The sequence below is a fragment of the Onthophagus taurus genome, chromosome 7 (assembly GCF_036711975.1).
Source record: "Onthophagus taurus isolate NC chromosome 7, IU_Otau_3.0, whole genome shotgun sequence".
NCBI classification, from domain to species: domain Eukaryota; kingdom Metazoa; phylum Arthropoda; class Insecta; order Coleoptera; family Scarabaeidae; genus Onthophagus; species Onthophagus taurus.
In genome coordinates this window covers 39,787,799-39,802,576 of record NC_091972.1, presented here as the reverse complement: position 1 = coordinate 39,802,576, position 14,778 = coordinate 39,787,799, and the positions used below count along the sequence as shown (strand labels likewise).

Sequence of the window (14,778 nt, the reverse complement as noted above, 5' to 3'; positions counted from 1 at the left end):
AACTTTCTAGTTCTAGTGTTAGTTCTAGTTTTACACTAGCGCTATCACTAAAACTAATACTAGATATAATAATAATAATAATAATAATAAATAAATTTATTGCCATAATAAGAAACAAAAAATACAAATTAAAGAAAATGTATACATTTAACTTAATACATAAATACGGGCAAAAACCCAATCAATCAGCAGTATACTAAGTTATATAGAAAAACAATAAATGAACGGCAAGCTGCTATGCTAAACTTATGGTCACCAAAAACGGTGCATAATGATAGTTGCTGGAATAAAAGAAGAAGAGAAGAGAAGAAAAGTAGAAGAAGAGAAGAAAAAGTTTTCAGGAAGATACTTGAAGAGCCAATAAATGACGTTTTAGGTGGTTTTTAAATGTTACAAGGTGAGGAATATTACGGATCTCAGTAGGCAGACTATTCCAAAGGGTTACTGCCTGCACAGCAAACGATTTATGGTAAATCTCGGCACTATGGGTCGGGAACATAAGCACAGAATCTAACTGAGATCTAGTAGGTAAACCATGCGACGACAAGCGTTGAAATATACAATACAAATACCTTGGGGTTTGATTGTGAAGAACAGTATATAACATAGTTAATATACGAAACGATCTACGGTTCTGACAGCTTAATATCTGCAAATAATTACGGTATGGGGTTATGTGTTGAGATCTCTCGAGATCAAAGATATACCGTATGCAGTTGTTTTGAAGTCTTTGCAGTTTGTTTCGTAGTGTTACCGAAAGATCAGGATATACCGTGTCAGCATAATCAATATGGGGGAAAATCAGGGAAAAACAAAGATTACGACCGATCATGGGAGGAAGGAAGCAACGGAGACTTTTCAGTGAGTGGAAACAATGATAGACCTTTCTGCAGACGGATTGAATTTGAGGTTTCCAGGATATTGTAGAATCCATAACCACCCCAAGGTTTCTAACCGTGTCTGACAGCTGAATAATGTCTCCGTCAAGCATTAAGTGAATGGATGAAAAATTATTCAGTAAAGGTCGACTACCAAACGCAATTGCTTGAGTTTTAGCAGTATTTAATTTAAGGCCATAACGTTTGGACCAATCCAAAATATTGGAAAGGTCATGATTAAGACGTGCAATTGCTTCCGGAAAATCATCAATAGTTGTCGTAGTGTAAATTTGGAGGTCATCAGCATACACATGATAATTACAAGAAATACAGTGGGTGACGGCATTAATAAAAATCGAAAAGAGCAACGGACCCAACACACTACCCTGGGGTACACCACATTTAATATCACAAGCAGACGAGAGCGCAAAATCAGCACGCACACACAAGGAACGACAGGAAAAGTAAGATTGAAACCAAGATAAACATGAAGAGGTAAATCCAAGGGCAGCTAGTGACGCTAACAAAAGATCGTGATCAACCGAATCGAACGCCTTGCTGAAATCAAGTAATACAAGGATGGTAACACAACGTTTGTCGCAAGCATACCTAATATCATCCGTAATCTTAATAAGCGCTGTTGTCGTGCTATGACCCTTACGAAAACCCGATTGAAAGTCGTTGTGCAAGTTAAATTCTTGTAAATACTCTTGAACTTGTAGATAAACAAGGCGCTCGAGAGCTTTAGATAGAACAGATAAAATGGAGATAGGGCGAAAATCATTTAAACTTGAGGGACTCTTGGATTTAGGTATAGGGACAACATGAGCAACCTTCCAGATTGAAGGGAGTGAGGATCGTTCAATGGAGAAGTTAAAAATGTGGGTAATAGGAGTAAGAACAATATCCAATATCGGAAGAAGAACTTTGAGACCAACTCCATCAGCTCCCACACTCGTAGATCTCGAGTGATTCAAGGCATCGCGGACTTCTGACGCTGTGACCAGGACAAAGGAGAAAGAGAAGGATTTAGATGAGGCAAGAATTTCAGAAATAGTTGTCATCCTAGTCCCACCACTAATGAGCAGAGGTGGGTCAGCAAAAAACCTCGCCAATGAATCCACATCACAAGCAGCCCGAACAGAGGGAGACTCAACCGCCCCTAAGGAACGCATCAACCTCCAATACGTCCTCGGATTAGCATTGGATAGTCTCCGGTAGAAATACAATTTTTCCGATCCTATAGTTTTCACGATTAATAGTATTTGGAATACGTTTAAATAATAGCTTTGCACGATTACGCTCCCTCATCAGTGATCTTATCTCATCACTTAACCAGGGTGCGGGCGGATGTCTCACCCTACGTCGTCTGAGTGGGGCATGCTTGTCATAGAGATTGATAAGTTTAGAGTTGAAGTAGTCAACCTTGCCATCAATATCGGCCATTCGATAAAGCGGGAGCCAATCGATCCTCTGCTCATCAGTAGGGCACGGAACTTTTGTAACGGAACGATACGATTTACCCCCACCACTTGTTCTCCTAGAAAACAAGTCGGTGGCGTCAAGTCAACTCACCTCATCGGTTGTTGTTGACGACCGACAATCGGTTTATTACACGTCAGTGTCAACTGTCAGTACGATTTGAAAATATTAAAAAAAAATATATTTTATAACTTTAATTCAAAAAACCATGATCCGATTTGTAATATCAATCACAAATCGGATACGGATATAAAAAAATTGCTGTTAACGCATATTGAAACAACCATCCCTAAATTTTCTTCTGTAAATGACGTTCTAGTTGGCGTTAAAATGAGTTTGTACCTAGAAAATAATCTTTCAACATCACAACTTGTAAATGGAGCATAAATAAAATACTGAGCTATTGAACCATATTTTTCCTTAAGAGTTAAAGGTATATTGTTTTCGGCAATTTGTTGAACAATTCTCAAATCCGAACAACAATTTTACCACAAAGGGAAACTAAAAACAATTCTTAAAAAAACAATAATACGAACTCAACCAGAACTCCAACTTCCAATTAAAGGTAACTAAAGAAAGATAAATAGCAAATTTGACGTAATTATGCGGATGAAAAGCGTCGAATACTGCACATTTGGACAACAGTGAAATCGTACTGACAGTTGACAATGTTGACATTGATGCGCAATAAAAAACCGATCGTCGGTCGTCAATAACAACCGATCATTTTCTAGGAGAACAAGTGGAGGGGGTAAATCGTTTCGTACCGTTACAAAAGTTCCGGGCCCTACTCATCAGACAACAGCAAATCGTTATCAATACGACCCAGATCACGAACGGAAATAATGCGTTGCTAGAAAATATGTTGTCGTATCTGCACTGCACAGTAAATTAGATCGTGATTGGAAAATTGAGGAGCAGGGAGCTGACCATGCATAAGTATGCTGCTCGGACGAGTCGTAATAGTAAGATCCAGAAGCGAATGCGAAGTTGGAAGATGATGAGTTGGTTGTGAGGGCAGGATGGTCAAATTTAATGAGGAAGTAATGAAGCGAAGTTTGTCACTCCGTAAGTCATTTTTTAGCAAACAAGTATTGAAATCTCCCATCAGAAGAATAGTGTTATAATTAAAAGCGTGCCTCTCAAGGGTTTCTTCCAATTGATCAAAGTAGTTAACACGAGGAGGACAGTAAAAAACGCCAAGTAATAACTTGTTGTAGGAACTTTTCAGTTCCACAAGCATAAATTCAGCCCCCTGAACTGACCCATCGGAGGATTCGACAATCGTAGCACTCAGGCTATATATAGGAGAGAGGGTTTAAGCCATGTTTCACTGACCATAATAATATCAAAAATATTAGATTCGAATGTGGTCAAGAAATCATCGAAGTGGGCAGAAATACTTTGCACATTAATATGACACACGAAGATAAAGTTTGTTAATCCGTTAAACAAATCAGCTGAAGGTATCCCATCATAAGTACTAAAGTCGTTTACATCAGCCTCACACGTACGATCGAGAACAGAATCAAAAGTGGAGAGAAGAGAAGAATCAAGAGAAGAGTTACAAGAATAGAAAGAATGAGAAGTAGAATCAGATGAGCAACCAGCATCAGCATCCATTTTTACTTGAATTGACCTTCAAACGCAAAAAAAAGAAAATAAAAATAATTAACACCAATGACTAAATTTAATCAACCGAATAACATTACAGTGCCAGCCGTGCAACGAAAAACCGGGCGATTACTATAAAATAATGGAGCAAAAACGAAAAGAAAATAACAATAACAATTTTCTTGTAGTTGAATCACAAAAAAAAGAAAAGGAAAAATATATATGTATGTACTTCTAATTTACTATTAAGCTAACAGACCCGAGACGACATCGCCACGTATCACTCAACCGCTGCACGACTCCTAGTAGTCACACCGCGACGAGGCTGAGGACGAGGACATTCTTCCAGATCAGAAAAGCAGCGTATTACCTTCTTCTTATCCTTCGCCAACGCAACATATATTCGGCCATCTGAGGTCCAAGTATTTTCAGGTCCCATTAAGGCTTTAGCTTTGAGGTAGAGCTGAAGACGACGGAGACGATTGAGTTCTATACCTAGAACTAGCCGTCTTTAGAGACGTGCGGCTAAACCCGAATGATTCTAGTTCTAGGTATAGTGTTAGTTCTAGTTTTACACTTACACTGTAACTACAATTAAGATTAGACCTAGAACTAGAAACATTCGGGTTTAGCCGTGCATCTCATAAGACGGCTAAAGCCGCATGTCTGTAAAGACGGCTAAACTCGAATGATTCTAGTTCTAGGTATGGTGTTGGTTCTAGTTTTCCACTTGCACTTTCACTAGAACTAACATTAGACCTAGAACTAGAAACATTCGGGTGTAGCCATGGGTCTCATAAGATGGTTAACGCCAAATGATTCTAGTTCTTGGTCTAATGTTAGTTCTACTTTTAGTTCAATAAAAATATACAACAATAAGTAATATAAAAAAAGCACTTTGGCATTTTTTTAAATGATACAATTGAGTTAAAATAAGAAGTTTTACAAACGTGCTATATTTTAAAAACAAAATCCTAAAATGGTTTTGTTTGGTTTCTTTTATATGGTTTCTTATTTCCTTTGTTAATAATAATAAAATGGAAAAAAAAGTTGTGAAACATAAAATTGTTTCTTTTAAAAACACGCAACAGTTATTTCGTTTAATATGTATACGTCGAAAGTATGTAAGAAAAAAAAAGCGATTAGCGTATGTTGTCGTTTGTATAACTATCGATCTTGACGATGCAATTTATTTTTACAGTTCATTTGTTGCGTTCCATAAATTCACACAACAAACCGTAAACTATATAAAACTGGTTCAACTTATAAACGAAGCGGTTCAGCCAAATTACAAGGCTACCATAATATCAATACTTTCACTCGCATTTAATAAACTAACATGCAACATTTTAGATAACCTTCCATTAAAAGGATTTTAGCATACTCGAAAATATTCAAAACCTTGATCCTTATTTATTTTTTTTTATTATTAAGACATTCCTAAATCTCTTTTTTTTATAATTAATTTATAATTAATTCGTTTTTTAGATTACACGAAGAAATCCAACATTTTTGTGAATATATGTCTCCATCTGAAGTCGAACATCGAATTAGAGGCGATGTTATACATCGGATAGAAAAAATCATCCAGTCTTTATGGCCGGAAGCTAAAGTCCAGGTTTTTGGATCCTACAGAACCAACCTTTACTTACCCACTAGTGATATAGATTTAGTAGTTATTGGTAAGTTATTAGTATTTCTTTAAATTTAAATTTAATCAGTTATTACTAAACTAATTTGTGAATTTTAAGATATTACCGTTTTTTGTAATTTATTGGATTGTTTTAGGTAATTTTATAAATCATAATAAAAACAGGTTGTTTCAAAAGTGATGTGCCAAATGAAAACCATAATCAACAATTCACCAATTACATTACTTTTTGCAATATTTGGTAGGGATAATCTTCTGGTTTCTGAAGAGTTTAGTTATATTAAGTATTAATTTTGTTTAGCTCAATTCCATGCGACTTCTTTCACAATACTTTTTAAAGCTTTTATTTACATATGATACGACAGGAATCTAAAAGAAAATAAAATTGTCTTTACACTATAAAACAAATTTAAGTAATATCTATAATAATAGTTCTCTTAGGGCCGGTTGTACAATATACCGATAAATCTGTCTGATAACTATCCGGTCGATAAACTTATCGGGCGAATAAAGATATTCGCTGTTGTACAAACTGTTTTTGTCGGGAGGATTGCTATCGCCTAAATAAGACTCGGTTGGTAGTACTTTTTTCCCATATTTAGTCATTTGTGTCGTAGATTGGTAACGCTAACGACTTTCTTTGAAATTTGAACTGATTTTGACAATAATAACAATTGTATAAATTGTGCAATTAGCATTTTAATAAATTTAATATCGATAAATGTTTAATTTGTACGATACTAGTAGCAGCAACGAGTACTAAAACGAATTTTTAGTTAATGTTTTTAGGTAAAAGAAAAAGAAATTAAAGAACGTAATAACCACATGGCGCAGTGAGATGAAACGGATTTTTTTAGACGGCTGCGGTTAACCAAAAAAAGTTAAGAAAGAAAGAATTAAAAAGAATTAATAGTTAAGATTAAACATGCATTTCTCATAAACAGAGTTAAACACATATATTATAAAATTGGTAAAATAATTAACCTAAACAATCACTGTCAAATTGTGATGGTGTTCCATCGCAGCTTAGTTTTATCCAATTTCTAGTTCTTTCATGTAACGGGTTTAACTTTTCTTCACATGGATCTCCACCAGTACCTATCACATCAGTGCGGTATTTGGCAATGGCTTGACATCTTTTTTTAATGTTTCGTATTTACTGCGAAGCTGTTCCCATGTATGGTTTGTCGTGCCGGTTGAATTAAAAGTTTGACAATTCTTTTGCTATGCCGCTTTCTAAAATACAAGATATGCTCTCTTGTGCATATCTTGATGCTCTTTCCAAGTGCATCTATTTTTTTATTTTCTATAATATTAGCTAGAATTTCTACAATTTCAATTAGTCGCCAACACTCATCTTGTGTATAATTAGCAGCATGTTTATTTTTTTCCTTCCAGAACAACAAACTAACCAAACTGTTTCACGACAGACAACGTTTGTCAATGTTGTTATATAAAAACCTTGGTAACCATACATATCTGGCGGATAACCGCCTTATAGGCACCTCTGAATACCCGATAAGTGATCTTGTCAATAATCTCCCCGACAAAAATAACCGTACATTGTAATACAGTACAAGCTAACTTATCGGCCAGACAACACTGTTGGGAAGTTTATCGGTATATTGTACAACCGGCCCTTAATGTACTAAAGAAGGCAAAACAATACTAAATATCTAACTGCAAAACATAAAATTGGTGAGGTACAGAAGAATAGAGTTTATTGTTTGAAGTATTCCACTTGTAGTGCTAGATATGTGGAAGAGTTTGTTGTAGCCATAGACATCAGAATCAAACAACACTCCGCTTCTCCCATCCACCTGATAAACTATCTAGGCCATAATTATTATAGTTACAGCGGTTTTTAACGCCCGCTATCAAGAGGTGGTAAAAATGGGCCTTAACAAAGTATAATTTGAAATTTTGGCGACTAAATTCAATAACCATGAATTTCATATTAACAAAGCTGCTAAATTCATGATTGGTCACCCATTTCAGCATACTTTCAAATATATATGTTAATAATTATGAGTCTAACATATTCAGTCATAAATATATATTTTTTTAACACAGACATACTCTACATCAGTGTCCATTAATAGTTCAAAACGCCAAAGCTGGAAACGATGTATAATATTGTAATAATAGAGAATTTTTAAATATCTGTTAAACAATTGAAAAACCCAATCACTAGAAAGATACTTGAAAAGACTGTTGGAACGAAACGCAATGAATTTTTTCTTCCATTAAAAAATTAGATGATGTAGCGAACTAGAAATAACAATTCTTATATACTAGAGCTTCTTATTATATTTTAACTAGATTTACTGAACACAAATGGTGACATTTTAATCGGTTTTTATTATGGGAGTATTAGTTTTAATATTATATGGAGTAATAATGGATCAACAGTTTGGTATATAGAAGCAACCATATTTAATACAGGAAATATATATATATATATATATATATATATATATATATACAGGTGTCTCACGTAACTGGTTCGTTAGAACTTTTTTAGGTTCCAGTATTCATACAGTTTTGAAATTTTGGTAGTATGGGTTGTTCAGTCGGAACTTTCGATCTAAAATATTTTCAGGATGGCTGCCACTTCCGGTTTACCGGAAGTAGACCATAGCTTCGTTATTTTAAATGGAATGCTATGGTTTTTATTGCACCTTTTAATTGTACGTAGAAAAATATGTTGACTTTCATAAAAGTTATTGGTACCTAGCGTTTTTCGTTTTCGAGTTATTTTGATTTTAAGGTTTTTTTGGCAAATGTCACCATGCACTTTAAAACCCTATATCCCAGCGAACGTTCATTCAAAAAAGCTCTACATTGGCAGGATTACTCGTCAGATGCTCTCAAATAGATTGTCATATATTGTATCAGAGTATCTTATACAGGTGGTCAAAAATTGAATTACCGTTTTTCCATATTCAATGGGGAGAAAGTCGAAAATTTTAAATGGAACGTCCTATATTTTATTAGCCTACACGAAAGGGAATTTAATTTTCTACAATTTATCTATAAGCATTCCTATACTTATTTATTGTAGTTTCTCTCATATTCGTAAATTTATCAAAACATGCAGAAAATGCAGGAAACCGTTTGTATTTTTATTAGAAGGCCATAACATTTTGACAGTTTTTTGCTTAATTTATTTCTATTATTATTTGTACTATTAACTACGATTGATAATCTTTTAGTTTTCTAGCTTTTACTTACCAAAAATAACAAACATAAGTTCCAAATAAATGAAACTATTAAAACAAAAAGTTAATGACAAAAATTAGATTTGAATAAAATTATAAATTTATAATATAAATTTGTTATTAAATTGAATTTGGAAATGCAATAAAATACGTTAAATTATTTATTTCGTTGTCTTCATCACTGGTGACCGGAAATATGCGATTTCTTTTGGTCTCGATATATCCAGAACTAATAAATTCATTATCAATATTTTGAAATTTTTCCTCGTGATGGTCGTTAGGTTTGTTAGGCATCTCTCATTAAGTGTTCGACACGTCTTGTCCGAAAGTTTATTACATTCGTCATCAATACAAAATAAATTTCAAATATCGGCGTTGGAATAATTTACCATGATGTTCAATAACTTACACCCGTCGTCAAATGTAACTAATGGCAACAATAATACAAACATGGACCAAAAACTGTCAACATTCCATAGCTTTCTAATAAAGAAATCTGCATTTCATGCATGTTTTAATAAATATCGCAATATGAGGCAAACTACAATAAATAGGTATGGGAATGTGTATAGGTAATTTATAGAGAATTAAATTCTCTTCCTGATAGCCTAAAAAATATGGGGCGTTCCATTTAAAATTTTCGACTTTCTCGCCATTGAATATGGAGAAACAGTAATTCAATTTTTGACCAACCTGTATAAGATACTCCGATACAACAAATGGCAATCTATTTGACAACATCTGAAGAGTAATCATGCCAAAGTAGATCTTTTTTGAATGAACTTTGGCTGAGATATGGAGTTTTAAAGAGCATGTTGAAATTTACCAAAAAAAGTTTAAAACCAAAATAACTCGAAAACAAAAAACGTTAGGTACCAATAACTTTTATGAAAGTCAACCTATTTTTTTACGTACAATTAAACTGTGTAATAAAAACTATAGCATTCCATTTAAAATAGCGAAGTTATGGTCTACTTCCGGTAGACCGGAAGTGGCGGCCATCTTGAAAGTATTTTAGATCGAAAGTTCCGAATAAACAACCCATGCTACCAAACTTTCAAATCTCTACGAATAGTGGAAGATGAAAAAGTTCTAACGAACCAGTTACGTGAGACGCCCTGTATATTTATAATAAAAAATGTATAACTCAAACAATCAGAAGTAATGAATTGTGTCTAAATCTAACGTAATCCTCTATTCTTACGGTTTGATGGTTAGAAATAATAATATTATTATAATTGTATAATAAAATTAAAAATATGTTAACCAAGCAGTTCTTTTGTAACATAGAATAAAATTCTTATTCCTAAATCTGACTACAACCTGATAATTTGATCTTATGATTCTGGCTTATTTGACATAACATTTATCACTTCACATAACAGTTAGGTATTCCACCCACAAAGTTTTTTTTACATATTTACAACAGTATTCAGTTTTTTTATTTTTCTTTGAATCGCAAGGCGTACACTGACCCATTCGACCGATTCTTCTATGTTCCTCAAGTTGTTTTTTCACTGGTTCTATATTATAACACCTCTGGCTTGCCAGTTTATGAATTAACTTTATCTTCAAATTGACAGGTTGTAATTAGAAGGACATTTTTATGTAATTTTGTTTAAAATATATGATACCACGATGCAATTTTTTTCGCATCGCAGAATGCAATAATTTTAATATCATAGCTTTGTTCATTGGGACTGCACTACTTGCACTTACTTGCACTAAGCAGTTTAGTGCAGATGTTGTGCGGTCGTTGGGGATAGTGCAGTTTAGTGCAGTTGCACTCATACTGTTCGTTGGGCCATGTGCAGTGCAATTTAGTGCAGCCGGTGCAAGTTAGTGCAGATTTTGTTGCACCTGCTTTCGATTAAGTTCAATAAGTGCAGTTTAATGCAGTGTAACTAAAATGGCGGAATATTTGAAAGCGTGTTTTGTAATAATTAATATTAATTATTAAGAAATAAAACCTTATAATCATTAATATTTTTTGTATTATAGAACACAGTATATTTAATCCCAGTAGAGGCAGTAGAAAACTACCCCTACTTTTTTGGAATAATTTAAAAACTACCCTGTCGATTTTGGCTTCATTAAATACACTTGTAGTACATTTAAAAATATAAATTATGTGTTTTTTCTCATTTAGGGGTGGCTGGGGTTAACTACCCTCACCACCCCAAATTTTTTTTTTGCAAGTGCTGCTTATCGATTTTGGTGCAATTTAGCATGTGGTTTCTTTAAACGTTAAGGCCCACTTTTACCACCTCCTGATAAATTTATCCGATAGATAAATCCAGTTCTTAGCCAATGAGAGCGCTTAAAACCGCCGTAACCATGGCAACTATCCTCTAGATAGTTTATCAGGAGGATGGTAAAAGTGGGCCTAAGTAGTACTTTTGAAAGAACTAATAAGGGTTAGTAGTTTGGCGTAGAAAATATTTTTCGCTAATAATTGATAAAAATAAAAAATAATAATAATAAAATAATAATAATTGATGAATTATTCATTTTCCACGAGTATTTCGCTGACAATCTCCTGTTCTTCTATTTCAAATATTATACACTTTTTTTATAAAAATCTGTTCGTTGCGACCACGGTTTATACACTTTTCTGACCTGCACTAAGTTGACATGACATTGCACTGAGTTACACTTCATTGCACTATGACGTCATACGAGTGCCATGTTGTGCAGAGTAGTGCAGTCTCAACGAACAAAGTTCATTATTATTCGGTTTTAGTGGCATATACTGACGGAAGCCACAGTGACCACGAAATGTTTCTAGTTTCTCATCAACTGTCACGTATTGTAACAAATTATAATTTTTTTTTTCCGTTACGAATTTATCAAACAACTCACTAGTTGGTGGTAATTTGTCTAATTCGCGTTTATCCGATATCGTCGAATCGAAAAAGAATACCAAATAAGGAACCATAGCGACATTGTTGCTCGAAAGATTTCTAATGCTGCATCATTGGTTTTGAAAAGATCTTCTGTGTTCAAATGGATACATTTTTTGACATCAGCTAAAAGTAATTCTAAATATTTATTTGTATCCATCAAATCTATCAATATCATGCAATTTAGGATTTCTGCATTAAAGAAATGCCTTCAAATTTCTCGTGTGAATCAGGAGGAACTTTCATGTCACTTCGTCCGTTTTTTTCATTGAACATCTCATCCATAGGTTTTTGCAATTTTGCTTCTTCTTTTTCATAATCCCCCATTTTCTAGAAATAAAATATAAATTGCTGAATTACCACCTGAAACAAACTGATTAAATAGTATTTAACCTTTGATGAATTATATTTTATTACGTCAGAGGTAATGTTGGTGTCACGCAGTGTAAAGTACACTGCACTGGGAAAACTGGTCAACTGTGACGACTGTGATAGCTAAGGCAATGGTCTACTTCTTTCAATTCATCGACTACCAAATATTTCGTCCAGATAATCTTGAACCGTTAAGAAATACGGTACATCTTGCTGAAAATAAACAGATGCTATGATATGTATCAATAATATACAACATGTCTAGATAAGAATTTTCCGCTACAGTCTAATAATTAAAAGTATATGGACTAAACATTCCAAACTTTCAAATGCCACGTTATTAGTTTTTAGAGATTTTTTGTACTCCAAATGACGTAATTGGACTTATTGACATTAGGATCCATGTTCATTTCTAATAACACTTCTGTAGCTCGTACACAAATAATTTTATTAGCATCAGTGTATTATTGTTGGTTTTCTCAACATAACCTGTTATGTACTTATCTCACCTTGTAATCATGTTCTAGTTTGGAAGCATCGTGTGTACGAGTTTGGTTATTAATCATTCAAAAGTTTTTCTCTTTATGGATTCGTAGCCCAATGACCTTGACAGTGTCCTTTTATCATTATGAGATTTTTTTATCACAGCTTGTTCGTCTTTCATATTCACATTTTTATCAAGCTTTCAATAACCCAATAGCATTCCAGTAACGTGAACGTCACAGTTAAAAGATTTTCTGTTACCAAAGACATTATTTTGCTTTATCATTGAACTTCCAGCATTTAGTGTCCGTCATAAACATTTATTAAGTTATCTTCCGTCTTAAATTTGGTCACTTTTCCATTTTTTTTAGGTTAATGGTACGTTTCTTGAAAAAATTTAGTTGTATGTAGTTAATTGAATTAAGTGTGACTTCATTAAACTTCCATTTTGGACGTTAAGTTTTCTTTACCAGATACTAAACAATTTACTTGATACTACATTTTTTGTTAGTTTTTCAAGTTCTTAGTCTCATTCATAGAAGCATTTGATGAAAAATGTTTTTATTATTTGTTGAATCTCTAGTTACATTTGACTATAAAGTTACATATACAAGTTTATATATATTTTTGTTTGGCACACAAATTTTAAAACACCTTGTTAAAAAATTCTTAGTTTAGTTAAGTTATTCAAAATCTATGTCTATAATTAATAATTGTTGAAATAATAGGTTATTTAAAATATTTCTTTTTTTACTTTTAACTATTAATAAATAATATATTAATTGAAATTAATCAAAAAAAATAGGGAAGTGGACAAACTTACCATTAAGAACGTTAGAAAAGGAGTTCCTAAATCAAGATATAGCGGACGCGAACAGTATAAAAGTGTTGGACAAGGCGTCAGTGCCAATAGTAAAACTAACGGACAAAAAGACGGAAGTGAAGGTGGACATCTCTTTCAATATGTGCAACGGCGTGAAATCGGCCGAACTGATCAACCAGTACCTCCAGGAGTATCCGGCGCTCCGCAAACTTGTCTACGTGCTGAAACAGTTTCTGTTACAGCGCGATCTCAACGAAGTGTTCACCGGCGGAATCTCTAGTTATAGTTTAATACTGATGTGCATCAGTTTCATTCAATTGCATCCGCGGACAGACGCCCGTCTTAGAACTGCCAATCTCGGCGTGTTACTCATAGAGTTCTTCGAATTGTACGGTCGCAAGTTTAACTACATGCAGACCGGGATTCGGATACGCGACGGCGGTCGGTATATCAACAAGGACGAGATGCAGAAGGATATGATTGATGGCCACAGACCTAGTTTACTTTGTATAGAAGATCCTTTGTTACCGTCTAATGATATTGGTAGAAGTAGTTATGGAGTATTACAAGTAAGTTTATTTTTTGTTTTATTCATTTATTTCATGCAAGCGCCATTAATACTTATGGCACAGAAACTCAAATAACGAAGTTAATCTTACATTGAATTTTTCTATTTTTTTATTATTAATTTCATTTGTAATAATAACCTTGCGATACTTTATCAATAATTGATTGTTTACTTTACCATGCAACCCTTTCGTATTCGCTTGAAATCGGGTCGCTGATAAACTATTTTTCTTTAATTTTCTTTCACAAATATCTTTAAATTGACTTTAAGCATCTATTCAAACACATCTAGGTTTCCTATAATAAACTTTTCCAATGCCATAGCGTTTCCAACATTCGCCTTTAGTTCAGTTAATATCATATTTATATGACATTAACTAAACTAAAGAAGAAAGTTCAAAATGTATAATAAATATAAAATTCAATTAGTATGCTAATTAATCAAACTTATGTATACTTTCCAAAATGATAAAAGAGGATTGCGGCATCAAAGTTGTACCTGAAACAATCAAAAATGTGTTTCGAAAACAAGGTTAGCCAAAGACCAACAAAACCTTACGTTTTGAATTTCTTAAAAACTATTTGAATAAATCTATATCAATTTGGGAGTCCATAATTTTTGAGAAATCTAGATTTAATGTGTTTGGATTTGATACTATAGTTTGGCGGAAGTATGATGTACATTTGAAAACAAAGATTTGCATGCTACTGTCAAACTTGAAGACTTGAAGCGTTCTCGTGTGGGAATGTTTGCAGGGGTTGTTACCAAAATTTTTCGAGAAGT

General features: G+C 33.6%; 1 protein-coding gene across 2 annotated transcripts in view; it reads left to right on the top strand.

Annotated features, from left to right (window-relative positions):
- LOC111419716 (terminal nucleotidyltransferase 4B-like) overlaps positions 1–14,778 on the top strand; it is a 38,701-nt gene that overhangs the window by 6,790 nt on the left and 17,133 nt on the right. For both annotated transcript variants that reach the window (XR_011640991.1, XM_071197773.1), the window contains exons 2-3: positions 5,463–5,656; positions 13,410–13,996. Coding sequence is in view for 1 of the 2 variants with exons in the window: in XM_071197773.1 (XP_071053874.1) it covers positions 5,463–5,656; positions 13,410–13,996 (781 nt within the window). In the remaining variant the exon portion in view is untranslated. The remainder of the gene's footprint in view (positions 1–5,462; positions 5,657–13,409; positions 13,997–14,778) is intronic.